Source organism: Spea bombifrons, chromosome 3 (genome assembly GCF_027358695.1).
Source record: "Spea bombifrons isolate aSpeBom1 chromosome 3, aSpeBom1.2.pri, whole genome shotgun sequence".
Classification (NCBI taxonomy): Eukaryota; Metazoa; Chordata; class Amphibia; order Anura; family Pelobatidae; genus Spea; species Spea bombifrons.
In genome coordinates this window covers 5,106,719-5,125,688 of record NC_071089.1, presented here as the reverse complement: position 1 = coordinate 5,125,688, position 18,970 = coordinate 5,106,719, and the positions used below count along the sequence as shown (strand labels likewise).

Here is an 18,970-nt window from a genome sequence, read left to right as displayed (position 1 = left end):
AAGATGGCCGCTAGGGCTGCCCCTGTACACCGACATTCATATGCCCAATAAACCTCTGGAGAAAGTGGCCATTGAGTGACGAAATACATTGCGTAGGCTTTTTGGGTGGACTGCTGAGTATCTTGATCACACTCCCAGTATTTGTTAATGAGTGTGTTAGTATGTGTGTGTCTCCGTATGTTACTGCATTTGTTGGTGTGTGTGTATGTTAGTACGGGCGTGTAAGTATGTTACAGCAAGGTGAGCGTTAACGACAATTTAGCCACAAGCCTAAAAGATATAATCGCACTGGATTATGGGTAACAATGAACAAGGAAAAAATGGCAGTATGTGTGTTAGTATATGTTTGTGTAAGTATGTTTTGCGTACGCTAGTATGTTAGTGTGTGTTAGCATGTTAGTGTTTGTAAGCATGTGTGCGTACGTCGGTATATTAGTGGGTGTGTAAGTATGAAATAGAGGGGGAGACAAGAAAAAGAGTAACACATTTGGAATCATTAGTTTGAACAAGGGTTTGATAATAAATCCTGAAGGCCAATGTAACTCCTCAACCACTCAATAGATGTTGCTTACATATTTTTGCTGCCCCTACGGCATCTGCTAGCTCTATGTAAATTAATGTAATGCAGCCATAATGTACGATGGAAAGAGTGTTTATAAATGATAAGAGATGCGCCAAATCCCACACAGGCCATCAGAGAACATAACGGGTCAAAGGGCAACCAGAGAAGTTTAATATTAATAGGGCGCCAGACCCTGAAGGTAGTCACCCAAGGGGTCTTCAGTCGCTCAGTACTTCAAAGCCTTTGCTTTTAACATTCCGGAACTATCTACCTGCAATGTGCCAAAGGGCTAGGACAACGCTAATGGCAACACAAACCCAACTGGGGCATTATAGACCGATGAAGCTGACAAATTACTGGAAGGAACGACACAGAGCGCAATGATCGGCCGTATTGAGGCAAACAATATACTCTCTTATATATATATTTTTGACCATATAGTGTGTGCATGTATGTGTATATATATATATATATATATATATATATATATATATATATATATATATATATACATATATATACACACACACATATATACATACACACTACCAAAACCCAGAACTTTCAGAGATGGGAAGCTGGCCTTTCACTTAACAGGAGTAGGCTAAATTTTATACTAAATATATAAAGTTTATACCTAGACAAACTTTTAAGTGGTTAAATAGGATAGCAGAGGGATACAATCTAGGTCCTTTGATTTTGTGTACAGCGATGAGCTAGAGTTGGATATTGCTGATATTTTTGAAGACAATAGCTCATGCCACACGTTAAGCTGCAAAACGATTTAAACTGCGGCATTAACGGCCAGGCCAGGAGAGACTTTATAAATGGAAGGTAATGGATTTGGTTAAAAACGGAAAAAAAATCTACACAAAAATCACTTTCGTTTTAGCAGGTTTTCCCAAAATAGGATTTATGTGAAGAGACGACTGCATCACAAAATATGAAAAACCGGAGCGGACGCCGATGCCGCCACAGCTCCAGTGTAAAGATGCCGTCCGATGTTCCCTTCAACACCCGATAGAATTATTAAACACCCCACAAGGGAGTAACTGGCAGAATACAAGCAATAAACTATAAAGCGCAACATAGATGTTTAACAATCGAACCAAATTAGCCCGGAGAAAGCTTGCCATGTTTTGGGCTTAGTGGAGTTGAATACAAAGTTACAGGATGTGCGACACAGGATGTGCGACACAGGATGTTTAGCAGACTTGCAGTAAGACTGTATCCAACAAACCCCCCCCCCCCCATTACATCAGTATTCCAAACTTGGGAGTTTCATAACTAATAATCATGCGCTCTCTAGGGGAGGATTTGTACATCGCTACTGCAGACACAGCGCATGAATAAAAATCTGCAGCATTTGCGTAACTCCTTCAGGCCCAGAGGTTGTCATGAAATAGGAGTGTATTTAGGTTAGCGACATCACTGGGCTCCCAATATTTTCTCCCCCTTACTAATATGGGGGCAGATCACACCGATCAGCAAGCAGGCCGCCATAACCCTACATCACTGCTTGCAATGCATGCAGTCAACAAGCATGGAGAGCAAGACAGGGTCTAGAAAGAGTCTACCGAGTCTTTTCTAGCAGCGAGTGAACTTCTGGTGGGTGTCAGGACTGACTGGGCATTCCCTGCAAGACCATACATAGCCCTGCTGCGACAAGGGTATGTCTCTGCAACAAAGTCAGGCCTTACAGCTACGTCCCAATGGGCTTCTCTGCGCAGATTTTAGAATGTGTAGATATAACACGTTAACGAATGGTTAACCGGCGAAACTTAAAACATGTTTTAACCCCTTAATGACAAATACATAGTTTTCAATGGGTTTAGGGACCTCCCATTGTCCTCAAGGGGTTAAGAGAACTCCATTAGCCATCAAGCTTGGACATGAATACAACGCAATAAAGACATGTTATTGATAGCATTTCATGAATTTGTTAGAATGAGGCAAGAAGCAGCAATTCTTCACTAAACAGTCATACAGGCTTTAAAATGACTTTCCAGGCATGCAATGTTTGCCAAGGTTAAGCGGCTTTGGTTGACAGGACAGCAGACACCTTCTCCAGTAATTTGCCCCAAGCAGCCTTGTTGGCGTCAGTGAAGTCCTCTGGAAAGCGAGCAGCCAGGGCAGTCTCGATGGCTTCAGACAGCAGCTGCAGAGGAAAGGAGAACCCATTAGAGAGAAACTAGCAAAGTTGTTTCTAGAATTAGAGGATCCAGGAATCACCATGAGATCTACAGTAGAGCAAACGCTAGTGTGACACCCGCTGCTTAAGTACTTCCTAATCCCAAACATTGGCATATAAAGCCCAAGCCAGTAGAAGGGGAGAGTTAATGAGTTAGGGACAAGTCTAGTTACGCTGGATTACATATTGCAATGGAAAAGAAAACCATGTAATGAGCAGTAGAACAATACTTAAAAATGTTATAGTCTGACAAAAAAAAAACAACAAAAAAACACGCGCATTCTACTACAATAGAGGAGATCTGGGAAGTGGGTTCAGCTTTCTGTTGGGGTTGGCAGTCGTTACCTACGGATCAGCATTATATCACGACTGAAAGTCTTACAACTGCATCGTTGGATCCCGTTAGAGATACAAGCTAGAGAACACCATGAACAGAATGTTTTCCATAGCTGACCTATCCTGATGTTAATAAATAAGTAAGAAAATAAAATTGTTTGTTAAAAACATGTATGTTTGATTATTTGATGGGGGAGGGGGGGTAGATATAAAAAGTCACTGTATTTGCTCTCCTTTATCAATGTTTTTTTGAACAAGTTTCCATAAATCCCACCACCCGGTCTATAACCCTTTAGAGGTAAAGTTACTGCATCAGCAAATATAAGGTAGCCGGGACAAAGGATTTAACACGAGTCTTTTGATTACCAGTAACCTGTAAGCACAATATCTTCAACCATAACAGCCCTAGAGATAATCGACTCAAGAATAAAAGCCATACAACCCCGTTACCCGTTCATAGCTTCCCCTCCTCCGGGGCAATCTTCACCTAATGAGCTTCAAGCCCGCTTTTCTCGCTGTCAGACAGAAACATGGTGCTGGCGGGTCTGGGATCTACCGGATCTTGGTTCAGAAGCTGACAATCACCAGACTGACCATCCCCTAATTACCCCTAATTATAGGGGAGAGCCGGTGGAGCACAGGTGTTCTCATTCCTGGTTATTAATTGATTTGGGCTCCGTTAGGGAGATCCCTCTGGCTCTTTGGATAAACTAAGGAATGGATTTAGGAGATTGAGAGCTTGTCCAATAGTATTAATGATTACTCCCCATTCTCTTAGTCCATGGTGCCCACCGCTGGTTCTCATGGACCCTCAACTTCGCAGCTTATCAAGATATCTTAAAAAACACTCAGGTGACTCTGTAATTATCTGAGGGACTAATGATTAAGTTCCATGCGCAGAAGTGTGACAGGTGAGAAGCGTTAGTCCCTTGAGCAGGGCCAGCCGTGCTATTCGGACACCCTGTGATGTCCCCCAACCCCCAGTGGAGCTCCTCATCATCATCATCATCTGTGTCCCACCTCTCTTTTCCTCCCCCATGTAGCTCAGGTATAGATAAAAAAAAACATCATTCATGAAAACCCCAAAGACCAGCCCTGGCCCCGAAGTGCACCCACAGGATTTGCCCCATACTTGCCCTTAAAAACCCCAAATTTTATTATAGAAACATAGAATTTGACAGCACATAAGAACCATTCAGCCCATGTAGTCTGCACATTTTGCCCCCTGATGTAAAGGACTCAAACCCCTATCATTTGTCGAATCCCATGCCTGTTTAAGTTCCATCACTGGATTAGCTTCTGCCACATCTCCTGGGACACTGTTCCATTTATTTACTACTCTCAAAGTAGAATTTGCTTACATTGCTTCTAAGGAACTGACCCTCAAGCTTTAGATTATGACCTCTTGTCATCACAATGCTCCTCCTTTCAAATAAGCTTCCCTCCCGTACTTTTTTAAATCACTTTTAATATTTAAATGTTTCTATCACACCCCCCCCTCTTTCTTCTCGCCTCCAAGCCGGACATAATGAGATTCCTTAGCCTCTCGCTGTATAACCCAGCACCCTGCTTGCTTTTTTTCCCAGACACGTTATTGCATTGTGTGCTTCCCTTTAAGTCATCAGAAATAATCGCTCCTAAATCCTTTTCTTCCGTTGTCACTGCCAGAACAGCGTCCCCCATGGTATAGTCTTGCTTGGTTTTTTTTTGTTTTGGTTTTTTTTTTAATGTCCCAAGTGCATTACTTTACATTTATTAATATTAAACTGCAGCCGTCACACTCACGACCATTCTTTTAATTTACTTAAATCATTTACAATTTGACTCGATCCACCTGGAATGCCCACCCGGTCGCAGACCTTTGTATCATCTGCACAAAGACATACCCTACTACCCTACCGTCAAGACCTTCTGTAAGATCGCTAATAAAAATCTTAAAGAGTACGGGTCCCAATACCGATCCCTGAGCTACCCCACAAGCAACAAGACCTTCCTCTGAATATACCCCATTAACTACAACCTTCTGCCTCGCCACTCAACCCATTTCCTTATCCATTGTTGGCATCCAAACCCAAAACCCTGCAGATTCATAAATTATCATTTTTACTATTAGTTTTCTATGGGTGAAAAAAGTCTTACTGAAATCTAGATTTAGGTGATACCCTGTAGACATTGCCTAGATTATCTTTGGTCTCTGCTCTTAGTTACCCTGCCAAAAAAAAAAGAAAAAAAAATTGGCTTGGCAGGATCTCCCTGTGGAAAACCCATGCCGTTTCTGACCATGTAAACCATTTACTTCCCGATATTTAACAAACTTATTCTTTAGCATGGTTTCCATTAATTTCTCAGCTATTAATGTATTACTTATCTTTCTCGTTATCTCTGCTCTTTTAGTCCACGTTTCTCTCTAGGACTCCCTTTTCTTCCTACCTCTTCAGTTTCCCTATCGCTCCCCTTCCCTTCGATCCTTCCCATTATCCAAGAAGCTAAACAATGTTATAGTTTATTTTGCTAAATTGGATCTACGTGAAGAAATTACTCCATCACAAGCTATAAAAAAAACTACCAATTAGTGAAGCCAAAGCTTTAATGATCAGAGCCATGCTCCCTTGAAGAGAAGGGGGGGGGGGAACTTGTAATATTAGTACCCTACAAGTGAGTAATTGACAGAACCCACTCAATGAGTATTGACCATAAGGTAGGTGGTCGACAATCAGACTATAGAACCAAATTAGCCTTCAGAAAGCTTGACCAGGGATTTGGAGTTAGCGAGGTTTGATGCCAAGTTCCAGGACAGCACTTGGTGTTACATAGACTATATCACCCCCCCCCCAACAGCACTGCCGCTACATCAGTATTCTGCGCTTGTGTGTTTTATAAGCGTGATAATCATGCGCTCTCTAGAGGAGGATTTGTTTTCCACTACTGCAGACAGCACAGCACATCATGGAGAAAAAAAATAAATAAAGATACAGCATTTGCTGAAATAAAACTAAACTCAATAAAGACAGCCGTACAAGCGACAGAGCCATTTATTGACAGCTTTCAGTTAGCATTTCAAGCATTTGTTAATCCTCTGTCAATGAGGCAAGCAGCATCAATTCTTCACTAAATAGTCATAGAGGCTTTAAAACGACCTGGAGTCCAGACACGCGGCGTTCGTCACAGACCGTTCCTGAAGGTTAAGCGGCTTTGGTTGACAGGACAGCGGACACCTTCTCCAGTAATTTGCCCCAAGCAGCCTTGTTGGCGTCAGTGAAGTCCTCTGGAAAGCGAGCAGCCAGGGCAGTCTCGATGGCTTCAGACAGCAGCTGCAGAGGAAAGGAGAACCCATTAGAGAGAAACCGTAGCAAAGCTGTGGCTACAATTACCGAGTATCCAAGAAGCCCCAGTACAGCAAAAGCTATGACATCCGCTGCTTGAGTACTTCATTGCATTTCCAATCTCTAGCACTAGGGGCTCATGCGCAGTCTGCTAGAACAATACAGGAGGAGATCTGGGAGGTGGGTTAGAGGGATCCTGCTTGGGCCACTAGATCACTGAGGGGAGGGGGGGGAATCATTGGAAATGGAGGGAGACTGGTTGAGCTTTCATTGAATGAATAACCTGTCCATATATTTAACCTCTATGGTTGACAATGGAATCCAGCATTACTTGTGTAAGTACAGTAGTTCTGGAAACCCCATTCAGAGAAACAATCTGTTCCATTTGCTGATGAGAATTAAATGCAAAGGTAACCATCAGTTCATTGAACCAGATGATTGAAGTTTACTGGAAAGCATAGCCGCTCCTCGACCAAATGGGATCCCAGGCAAGAAACGGATCCCCCGGCCTTAATGACAAAGCCGTACATGTACGGGTTCACAATGCATTGTTTTCAATGTGTTTAGGGCCCGCCCATTGTCCTTAAGGGGTAAAGTTGAAGATAAGGCTCATTTTCCTTACTTTAGGTTTAACTTCTATCTAGAGACATTCAGGGCCAGCCTTGGGCGTTGTGGCGCCCTGTGCGGACTACTCCTCTGGCGCCCCCCTCACTGCCCCTTCTAACTACCCCCCTCTGCCCCTTCAAACTACACCCCCCCACCACTTACCTTGTTGCCGGAGTCCTGCAGTGAGAGTGGGAGGCATCCGTCTTCTTGCTCTGGCGAGGGGCCGGCCTTTCATGTTGAGCGCCGGAATAGTCCGGCACTCAACATGAGATGCCGGCACCGCGACGGAGTCACGGAGAATAAGGGGCGCCGAGTGGTTGCTGAGAACTTCAGTCCCGGGCAGGCGCCCCTGCTACCATGCCACCCTGTGCAGTTGCACACCCCTAAGGCCAGCCCTGGAGACATTAGAGACCCCATTTTTTTCCCCCCATGCAAATTCCCTTTCTCCTATAAGTTAGCGAGGGTGAACCTTGGAGTTTTAACCCCTGTGGATATCTGTACATTGATGGTCCTATACAAATAAAGTAAGAGGAATGGCTCATTGTGTTAGGGAAGTCAATCATCATCTTCACCACCTATCCCTGACAAGGCATCTTACAGCCCCGGAAGAGCATGTGGTTGGGCTCCCAGGGACGACGGCAAACAGTCATACACAAGGACTAGTCTTGGTATTGGAGATTTATATTCCGGTGCGCGGGCACCTTCTGTGGTACAAAAAAAAAAAAAAAAAAAGCCAAGTAAATGTCTTCCAGTAACAAAACCCCAAAAACAGGCCTGACAACCAACGCTTACAAGATCTATTTACCCAGAAAGTTGGAAAAGTTGACCGGTTGTGGTCCTGCATCAATCCAGGCTCACCCTGGTTTAACTGTGCTAACTGTCCCAGCAAGTAACGACACATCCGAGAACGAGAAAGCCATTTATTGAATAGCAGACCCAGACCAGCAATTACGTAGCAACAAAGATTTTTTACTGGCTATAAATGACTTTTTAAAGCAGTGTTTGTCAGACTGCTCAGATTAACCGGCTTTGGTTGACAGGACAGCAGACACTTTCTCCAGTAATTTGCCCCAAGCAGCCTTGTTGGCGTCAGTGAAGTCCTCTGGAAAGCGAGCAGCCAGGGCAGTCACGATGGCTTCAGACAGCAGCTGCAGAGGAAAGGAGAACCCGGTAAAGAGAAACCGTAGCAGAGTTGTGGCTACAATAACCGAGTATCCAAGAATCCCTGTATGAGCCACAGTACAGCAAACGCAATGTGACACCCGCTGCCCGAGTATTTCCTAATCCCAAATGGATCAAACCCAAGCCAGCAGAACGGGGAGAGTTAATGAGAATTTAAGCACAAGTTTGGCAAGTCTAATAACCGGATCACAGATTACAATGAAGGAAAGAAATAAATGGGCATATCTCACAAGTGGTAAATACATTAAACATTTATTATCTGGAGCAAGTCTATAACTACATACAATACACATTCGCAGAACTACCAGATTTTAGATCAGACTCGGGAAGGACTGACCATAGGGGCTCATGCAAAAAAACAAAAACCCAATCGAGATCCAGGAGATTGGTTAGAGGAATCTTGTTGGGGCCACCAGACCACCGAGGGATGAATTTTAATAGAAGGCTGTTCGTATATCGAACGTCTATGGTTGACAATAGAATCCAGCACCAGATAACCTTCACTGCTGTACCATTTAAAATCCATCTGGGGCTCTTAAATGGAATGGAGGTTTGGGTGCTCAAATACTGCAAGGGCTGTAAAGGTCTTGAATACACGGCTTATTGACATGGCACCCTCTGGGCATAGTAACTGGCATGTTTATGAAGGGCTTTGTCTTCACTTGCATTGGGCAGGGATAGCGATGAGTTTGGATTCTATTGATGGGCATCTGTAGATATGAATCTATATTGAGCTGGATGTGAGTGATGGCTGGAGTATTCCAGCATACGATTACCTTGAAGTTTCCCGGCTCTACTTTCAGTTTGTCCACGTGTAGCTCGGTCAGACTGGCCATGCTGGTGGGAAGGTTGTCCACGTTCTTGATGGCATCTCCAAGGGCATTCATGATTTTCCCACCGTGCTTAAGGAGGTCGGCAGATTTAGGGGTCAGGTCAAAGTGGCTGAAGTGAGTCTTGGCTTCTGGGTGACTTGTTAGAAAGCTAGAAGGAAGAGTTAGTGGTTATCCACCAGACTACATATGATGCAAGAGTAACCTTTCCACAAAGAGAAAGCCGTGTTAAAGAGGTTTCAATAAATGTTTTAGGAAGAACGATCACATCAAGATTAAGAGACTGCTCATTTTAAGGAAATTGATACTGAGCATCTAGCAAGCAAGTCCGCATTACACCGGAAAGGCACGGCTGGAAGGATCTTGGATCACTCAAATTAGGATTTTGTTTCTAGGAGTTTAGTAATGGGGGGCAAATATATGGTTAAAAAAAAAATAAAAAAAAAAAAAGAAAACCCACACCCCAATACACATTACATAAGGGCAAGAAGATTTGCCCCAAGCACATGTTAACATACCTGAGAAGTCTAAATACCCCCTACACCACTGGGGCAGATAAGCGCAACAAGTTTCAATAAATGCAAAAAGTTTATTTTATTGCAAGTGTATCTTAAATTACACATACAAGATAGATACTTTGTATAAGTTTATGTACCAATTCAATACACTACACAATGGAGACAAATTCAACCACCCCACCCCACCATCCATCCATCCATCCACCCATCCATCCATCCATCCCATCCCACCCCACCATACATCCCACCCCACTCCCGTTACCTGTTCATAGCTTCCCCTCCAATGTTATCGGCCTCCGGGGCAATCTTCACCCAGAGAGCCTCAAGTCCACTTTTCTCGCTGTCAGACAGAGACATGGCGCTGGTGGGTCTGGGATCTACTGGATCTTAGTTCAGAAGCTGAAAAACACAAGACTTACCATCCCCTAATCACCCCTAATTATAGGGGAGAGCCGGGTGGAGCACAGGTGGGTTAAACATTCATGATCATTAATTAACTTCTTCTTAGAAAATCTGTTAAAATATGGATTTAGGATTACCTGCCTTACATTGATTTAGATCCAAACGGTTACTTAATCCCTTCCTTATATATCAACGGACGTATTAAACACATATATAGGGATTACAAATCCAAAAAATATGTTTAATTTTCGGGGTATTTTGGCTTCTTTTGGATCAAAAGCAGAGATGATAAGTAGAAAGGTTGAATGTGATGGACCTAAATCTGAAGGTTAGCCTGGATTTTAAGGGTTGAAATCGTGGGGAATGTGGAAAGTACACTCAGTGATACTCAGTAGTATTATGATGCGGCCGCAGACTCAGGCTGCCACTTGCCTCTTTTGCCCTCTAAGTGTTTTCTGCAGCAGACAGGTAGATGTTGGTTGTTGAAGTTGGGGATTGTGTTTATTTGTCATTTCACTGCATGTCTAGACGGACAGTATGGCCCTTTATCACTCCCATCACTCCTGTGTTCCAATGGCCCTTTATCACTCCCATCACTCCTGTGTTCCAATGGCCCTTTGTCACTCCCATCACTCCTGTGTCCCAATGGCCCTTTATCACTCCCATCACTCCTGTGTTCCAATGGCCCTTTATCACTCCCATCACTCCTGTGTCCCAATGGCCCTTTATCACTCCCGTCACTCCTGTGTTCCAATGGCCCTTTATCACTCCCATCACTCCTGTGTTCCAATGGCCCTTTGTCACTCCCATCACTCCTGTGTCCCAATGGCCCTTTATCACTCCCATCACTCCTGTGTTCCAATGGCCCTTTATCACTCCCATCACTCCTGTGTCCCAATGGCCCTTTATCACTCCCGTCACTCCTGTGTTCCAATGGCCCTTTATCACTCCTATCACTCCTGTGTTCCAATGGCCCTTTGTCACTCCCATCACTCCTGTGTCCCAATGGCCCTTTATCACTCCCATCACTCCTGTGTTCCAATGGCTCTTTGTCACTCCCATCACTCCTGTGTTCCAATGGCCCTTTATCACTCCCATCACTCCTGGGTCCCAGTGGCCCTTTGTCACTCCCATCACTCCTGGATTCCAATGGCCCTTTATCACTCCCATCACTCCTGTGTTCCAATGGCCCTTTATCACTCCTGTGTTCCAATGGCCCTTTATCACTCCCATCACTCCTGGGTCCCAATGGCCCTTTATCACTCCCATCACTCCTGTGGTCCAATGGCCCTTTATCACTCCCATCACTCCTGTGTTCCAATGGCCCTTTATCACTCCCATCACTCCTGTGTTCCAATGGCCCTTTATCACTCCCATCACTCCTGTGTTCCAATGGCCCTTTATCACTCCTGTGTTCCAATGGCCCTTTATCACTCCCATCACTCCTGGGTCCCAATGGCCCTTTATCACTCCCATCACTCCTGTGTTCCAATGGCCCTTTATCACTCCCATCACTCCTGTGTTCCAATGGCCCTTTATCACTCCCATCACTCCTGTGTTCCAATGGCCCTTTATCACTCCCATCACTCCTGTGTTCCAATGGCCCTTTATCACTCCCATCACTCCTGGGTTTCAATGGTACTTTATCACTCCCATCACTCCTGTGTTCCAATGACCCTTTATCACTCCCATCACTCCTGGGTTTCAATGGTCCTTTATCACTCCCATCACTCCTGTGTTCCAATGACCCTTTATCACTCCCATCACTCCTGTGTTCCAATGGCCCTTTATCACTCCCATCACTCCTGGGTCCCAATGACCCTTTATCACTCCCATCACTCCTGGGTTCCAATGGCCCTTTATCACTCCCATCACTCCTGTGGTCCAATGGCCCTTTATCACTCCCATCACTCCTGTGTTCCAATGGCCCTTTATCACTCCCATCACTCCTGTGTTCCAATGGCCCTTTATCACTCCCATCACTCCTGTGTTCCAATGGCCCTTTATCACTCCTGTGTTCCAATGGCCCTTTATCACTCCCATCACTCCTGGGTCCCAATGGCCCTTTATCACTCCCATCACTCCTGTGTTCCAATGGCCCTTTATCACTCCCATCACTCCTGTGTTCCAATGGCCCTTTATCACTCCCATCACTCCTGTGTTCCAATGGCCCTTTATCACTCCCATCACTCCTGTGTTCCAATGGCCCTTTATCACTCCCATCACTCCTGGGTTTCAATGGTCCTTTATCACTCCCATCACTCCTGTGTTCCAATGGCCCTTTATCACTCCCATCACTCCTGTGTTCCAATGGCCCTTTATCACTCCCATCACTCCTGGGTCCCAATGACCCTTTATCACTCCCATCACTCCTGGGTTCCAATGGCCCTTTATCACTCCCATCACTCCTGTGTTCCAATGGCCCTTTATCACTCCCATCACTCCTGTGTTCCAATGGCCCTTTATCACTCCCATCACTCCTGTGTTCCAATGGCCCTTTATCACTCCCATCACTCCTGTGTTCCAATGGCCCTTTATCACTCCCATCACTCCTGTGTTCCAATGGCCCTTTATCACTCCCATCACTCCTGGGTCCCAATGGCCCTTTATCACTCCCATCACTCCTGTGTTCCAATGGCCCTTTATCACTCCCATCACTCCTGTGTTCCAATGGCCCTTTATCACTCCCATCACTCCTGTGTTCCAATGGCCCTTTATCACTCCCATCACTCCTGTGTTCCAATGGCCCTTTATCACTCCCATCACTCCTGGGTTCCAATGGCCCTTTATCACTCCCATCACTCCTGTGTCCCAATGGCCCTTTATCACTCCCATCACTCCTGTGTTCCAATGGCCCTTTATCACTCCCATCACTCCTGTGTTCCAATGGCCCTTTATGACTCCCATCACTCCTGTGTTCCAATGGCACGTTGTGTTTGCTGATCCAAGTTTACGTTTAAAAGGCTAATTGATGGCTAGAAACCCTTTTGCAACCCCAAACTTTTGAATGGTAATGTTTAGAAATTAACCCTTTTGAGTGTGGGTCTGGTTTGGATTCATGTGTTCAGTTACTTTATTCGAACTGTAAACTGTCAGTTTTTGTTACGCGCGTAACTGAATTTCAGTTAATGTGTTTAAACTGTAACAGAAAACCGTCGGTTTTGCAGGGAGGATAAAATATCGTTTCTGTCGACATTTTCTTTCTGTCCGGATATCCCTGGAAAGTAGTTGGTGAGATTTGGTAGCACAACACATTTTAAACACAAGTGGGAGTATTTTGTATCCAGAGACTCAGGTGGCCACTTCTGTCTCCTACCATCTTTTTTACAACTTTTTTGTTACACATAGAAATTGCCGGCAGATTGGCCCCATTCGGCCCCGGTCTAGTCGCCCGTTTCTCCTGCTGTAAAGACTCAAACCTTAATCAGTCGTTGGTCTCGTCTTAGATTCAGGAGGCATATGTCTATCCCATGCATGTTTAATACCCTCACTGTATTACCCTCTACCACTTCTGCTGGGAGACTGTTTCACTTATCTACTACCTAATCAGTAAAGTAAAAGAAAAAAACAATAAAACTCTTATTTTGCTCTATCTTTTGCAGTTTCGTATTTCTGAAATATTACTTTAAAATGAATTTAGACACAAAAAAAATGGATTTACATCAACATTTTTAATTTTTTTTATAATATTTAACAAGTCACTGCTAAATGCTAATTATACTTTTCTATTCCTCTCTCTCTAGAAATATATATTTATTTATATATATATATATATATATATATATATACACACACACACACACACGGTATATATATATATATATATATATATATATATATATATATATATCTCACAATTAACTCTGATTTCATATAAAAAAAAACTAAATAATTTAAATAATAATAATACTATAATATGTTAAAAGGGTCAGTAATGCTCATTTATTGACTTCTTCTCAGGGACCAGTACAGCAAACACTGATACCTTTCCTTTAGGTAAATAGACCCTGGGATTTTTTTTAACCCTGAAATGATAGGGGTGAGTATGTAAAGGTTTAAGAAATATAACTTTTCAGGCTCACAATTAAGACACTGGTGTGGAAATTAAATCATATGGGAGATAACGAGGCTGGATTTCTAATTGGGATCTCTTTATAACGGACCCTCTGAAATAACCTGAATGTTTTGTCGTCATCCTCACAGGTTTACAAGTCAAATATACCAGTAAATAAATAAAATATAGATTATTTATTTATTTATTTTAATTATTATTTATTCTAAAGCAACTTCAAGATGAAGCTGACGGACGACGAGAAAGCTCTTATCCTTCCCCTCTGGGAGAAGATGGCACCTGAGGCTGGTTCGCTGGGAGCTGAGGCTTTTCAGAGGTCATTTTTGTTATTTATTTATTCTTTATTATTTTGTGCAGTTTTGGTGGGGCGACCATTGTAATTTTTAACTATTTATTTTTTGCCCTTAGGGTGGGATGATTGGTGTTTTTTTGTTTTTTTTTCTGTTATTTTTTTAAGCTTTAATAATCATGATTAGTAATTCTGTGCTTTTGGGTTAAACCCCCTAAAATCATGTCTCCGTGATGACCAGTAAAGCAGCCATTTAGGCCAATGACTACATACATCTTCATGATGGGCTACTAAAAGTTTAACGTCCACTCATGTAGAAACTTCCCAGTTATATACTTTGCCCTATAGAGAACCCGACACTGCCTTAGTATGATATCCCTCATTTATTTTCTTCTATATTTAATGTAATCCCTTCTCTCCAGGCTTTTCCTGTCATTCCCTCAAAAAGCCTTAATTTTCCAAGGCTGTGATATAAGCCAAGATTCTCCTTATCTTTTTGCTCTTGGAGAAAAGTTTATCAACGCTCTAGGAGATGCCATCAAGAACTGGGACAACCTTCAGGAAACGATGGCAAGTGTCACGGACCTGCATGTGAACCGTCGTATCATGCCTGACGACTACATGGTGGGTACAGCGCTCTTGTGATAGTAGCCTCCGGTGTGCTACAATGTAACGGTTGTTGTACTTGGTAGGTAAATGGGGTTATTTGGGTCTCTCCCAACCCCCTCTATACTCCAAAGCAAACGTTCAAACCTCATGACTCTCCTTACGCATGCATTTTCCATATAGTGTTATAGAGTGTGTGTGATATCTATGTTCTATATTCCACAACTGAACAGATAGTACCGGAACGCAATCTTCTGGCTACAGACTCGGGCTGCCGCTTGCTTCTTTTGTATATTTTTATATTTCTAAATGTCGGTTTCCGGCTGATCTCCGTGCTATGGTAAGATGAGGCTTTCTTCAGAGGCACTCTAGATCTTCTCACAATTTAATTAAATCCCAGGGTTAGTGGTGAATCAATGGTTCAACTTCACAAAGCAACATTCTGTGTTCACTAATCTTAAGGGGCTTCTAGTTTTTGCCCCATAAAATGTTTTCAGGCAGCTGTTTATCAGCCGTTTGTATGAGTTCTCGCTCTGTTACACTCCGACTCCTTATCATACTGCCTGTGGGAAACAATAGAATGGCTTGGTGTTAATCACTCGGATGGACCCTTTAACTAATGAGAGTCAATGCAGAACAGACTTCATTAGCATTGCCATAAAGCGTCAGCTCAGTGCGGTGTTTGAGCCGGGAAAGTCCCCCAAAATATCACATGACCGACAGCAACGGCGGCTCCAGACCTGCAGATAAAGGGAGTTTATTGGAACAAAATGAGATAAAAGCAGGTTTTTCTCAATGTCATTACCGTATACTGTGCCTGTGTTTTTTTTTTTTTTTGGTTTTTTTTGGTTTTTTTTACAGTACACATTTCCCAGTGGGACTTCTCCGTTTATACTCTGTGTTTGGTGCCTTTTTTTAATATATATTAAGGTCTTCATATCTGGATACAAAAACAGTCAGGACTTTTTCCCTCTTTTCGCTCTTTCCCTACAGCTCCTTTCTCATTGTCTCCAAGTAACTATCGCCGGTCACTTTCCTGACGACTTTAACATCAAAGCGAATGCTGCGTGGAACAAGTTTCTCCAGATCGTTTCTGCTGTCTTGAGTGGCAGGAAAGTCTGAATCTGTGAAGAGTCCAGCAGACGTGAACGGCGCTCTCCGTAACCTTAATGTGGGCGTCCTTCTCACCCAGCCTCGAAGAATGAGCTTTGGCAACAAGTCTGACATATGCAAGCTAAATTATTTCCTTAAATAAAATGTTAAGTGCTAACAAGACTCCATTGGTGTGCGGGTGGCTTTTATTTTTTTTTTGTCTTTTTATTTCTTTTTGTTTAATATATATATATATATATATTTACACCGTCCTCCGGAAAGGCAAAGTTACAAACCCTACCCTGTGAGAAGTTTTTGGCACCCTAGTCCTGGGCTCGCTTAGCAGTATAGGAAAGAACGTCAAGGTGCTGCCCCCTAGATAAATGGTGGTCTCCTATATTGTTAATGCAATAGAGCCTAGTAGGGCTTTCTACATATATATTGTGCGTGTGTGTATATGTATATATATATATTACTATACATATACATACATTTTTTGTATAAATTAATGAAATATATGGATTATAGTAAGAATGGCGTTCTGAGTATCACAGCTGGGTGGGCATTAAAAAAAAAAAAGTTTTTCCTTGTTCTGTAAGTGGCAACTTTTTTTAATAACTATCACACTGACAAGCTTGAAGCGGAAGTCGTTTTGGTAAGATATGGCTTTATATAATGATTTCATAGATCATACAGCGCTACGGACTATGATGGCGCTACATAAAACAATAATCAACTGTCTTTAATTCCAGATACTCCAAAGAATATAAATTCCTCCGTGCCGACTCTTCGAGGCTCTGAATACTTCTATTTATTCTGCCTGGAGAGTTTTCTTTTATAACTGGTTTATCAAAATAAAAAAAAATGTATAAAACAAACTTAGGCCGTTTCCCGTGAAGATAATTTCTCTCGGTGAGTCTGGATTGGTAACTAAGTATCGAGTAAGCCTCGAATAGCCGTCCTCATTGCTGTATACCAGCGACGTGGTCCTCATGAGTGTCCATACGGCGGGGTAGGCCTGTATAGCATTTCATGGTACTGGGTCTAAAAAGTAAAATTTTGGGGGGGTTTATTCAGTTGCGTCTCCTCTGGGAAGGCCAAGGTTTGCCCTGTGCAATGCATAATTCTATTATGTGAACTAAATTGGCTTTCGAAGAAGAAAAATCCTCATGCAAATGATGTTTTATGGAAGATAAGCTCTGCCCAAGTGGCTCGACCGAGAAAACCGACCCAAGTGTCCATCCGAGGAGATCCTGGACCACGTGCCGCCGGGTACATCTGATAACCGTTACCGAGGAGCTCTCCGAAGGACGAGGACCTGGAGGACTTACGGAAAATCAGTTTTCGTGGTTAATATCCTTAATGTGCTATGTTTACCAATTAAATCAGTTTTAACCCTTTGAGTCCCAGCGCAACGGTAATGCCCTGTGGTTGAGTCTGGCTCCACGTGCCTAGCCCTCTCGCATTGGTGGCCAAACACCAAGTTATTATTATTATTTATTATTATTTGTTGTTTTATATAGCACCATCATATTCCGCAGCGCTGTACAACGGGTAGACGGGACGTAACACATCACGTAACGATGTGCCTGCTATATGCGATGTCTCCATTATCAGCTCGGTCATTTCTCAGACGTGATCGATAGGCATGTAATCTATCGGTCCTGGGGGATGATGGTATTGTGGTTTAGATTGATGTTCTCCACGATGAAGACTAAGTAAGAAATGGACTACAAGGGGAAAGTGCGATGTCCGTCAAGAGGAAAAGTATGAATTACTGTCTTTAAAAAAACACTAGAATCCTTTCAGTGTCTGCAAAAGCCCAACAAATCCTCTACTTTAACAGTTCAGTTAAATAAAACAATATAAATATAATAGAAACTAACCTTGTCATGGAACAAGTTTGTTTATTTTGTTATTTCCCTTTTTCCCTTTAAGTGGCTGGTTGCCCTGGCAACTTTCCAATTCTCATAGCTGAGATTGGGCTATTCCTCCTCCCCTGCAACTTTTCTGTACTTGGTTTGTTCTAGGTGTTTTCCTGTTCCCCTGTATCTCTCCCCTGGACATTCTATCTCAGCAGCCTCTGTGAGTACAGGTTCTGATTATCTTCTCCCTTGCAAGGCAATCCGTTTTTACCTTCCCCTTGCAGAAGCACTTCCACCCATAACAAAGCACCTCCTTCTAGAGAAGCACTTTTCCAACACTATACAACCAACAAGTGTCTTTATTTCTGTGACTTTCCCAATAAAGCTAAGAAAATACAGAAGACTTTGTGTGCTTTTATAGGGGACGAGTTAAGCTATCTGACCTTATTCATTTCCTGGCATTTGACATTCATATCCAGGCATCTGACCCTGGGGTTCCAGAGTAAACCTTATTGGCTACTTTCTTAGGATCTGCATAATTTCTCCTCCCTATTACGTTATCTCTCCTCTGTTAAATCGCTGATTGTTGGCGATTGGTTCAGAAAGCTTTTGCAATGGAACTTCAGGACAGGAAGTCCTAATTATGCCACATTCCGGCCCAAAACTTCCTATTAGCGCTATTCTTTTAAACACCGATTGACAAAACATTCTACAAGATAAAGGTAGTTATAATAAATGAATGTAACTATACTAAAAAACCCAAAGACTACAGTTTTCAAAAGCTGGTGCCAAATAAAAAAAAAGTAATAAAATTGTAAAATTAAATTCTTTGACTATACAAACAAGACTGTGAAAACCTGGCATTTCTGTCGCAAAACATCTTGTTATTGGTTTTACCGAAGAAAATGAACCATATGTCATTTGGGGTGAATAAACAGACAGCAAGCCATCGTCATCCATGACAGCACGCTTACACCTTTCTAATGAGAAAATATCATTTTCCTCTTTCAATACAAAGCAAGACCCTCAAAGACTTAGCCCAAGACTAAGATGTACGCAGCTCCCGGTATCTTTTGCCAACCAAAGCTAACCGGCG

At 42.9% G+C, this 18,970-nt stretch overlaps 2 protein-coding genes across 2 annotated transcripts; one reads left to right on the top strand and one right to left on the bottom strand.

The window, feature by feature from the left end:
• Positions 1-6,271: 6,271 nt before the first annotated feature.
• On the bottom strand, positions 6,272-9,905 carry LOC128483062 (hemoglobin subunit alpha-3-like). Its single transcript, XM_053459102.1, has 3 exons — positions 9,811-9,905; positions 8,977-9,181; positions 6,272-6,400 (listed from the first exon to the last, which is right to left on the bottom strand). Exons 1-3 carry the CDS (start codon positions 9,903-9,905, stop codon positions 6,272-6,274), a joined length of 429 nt encoding a protein of 142 aa, XP_053315077.1.
• Positions 9,906-14,243: 4,338 nt separating this feature from the next.
• LOC128483061 (hemoglobin subunit alpha-3-like) lies at positions 14,244-16,039 on the top strand. Its single transcript, XM_053459101.1, has 3 exons — positions 14,244-14,338; positions 14,734-14,935; positions 15,911-16,039. Exons 1-3 carry the CDS (start codon positions 14,244-14,246, stop codon positions 16,037-16,039), a joined length of 426 nt encoding a protein of 141 aa, XP_053315076.1.
• Positions 16,040-18,970: the final 2,931 nt, after the last annotated feature.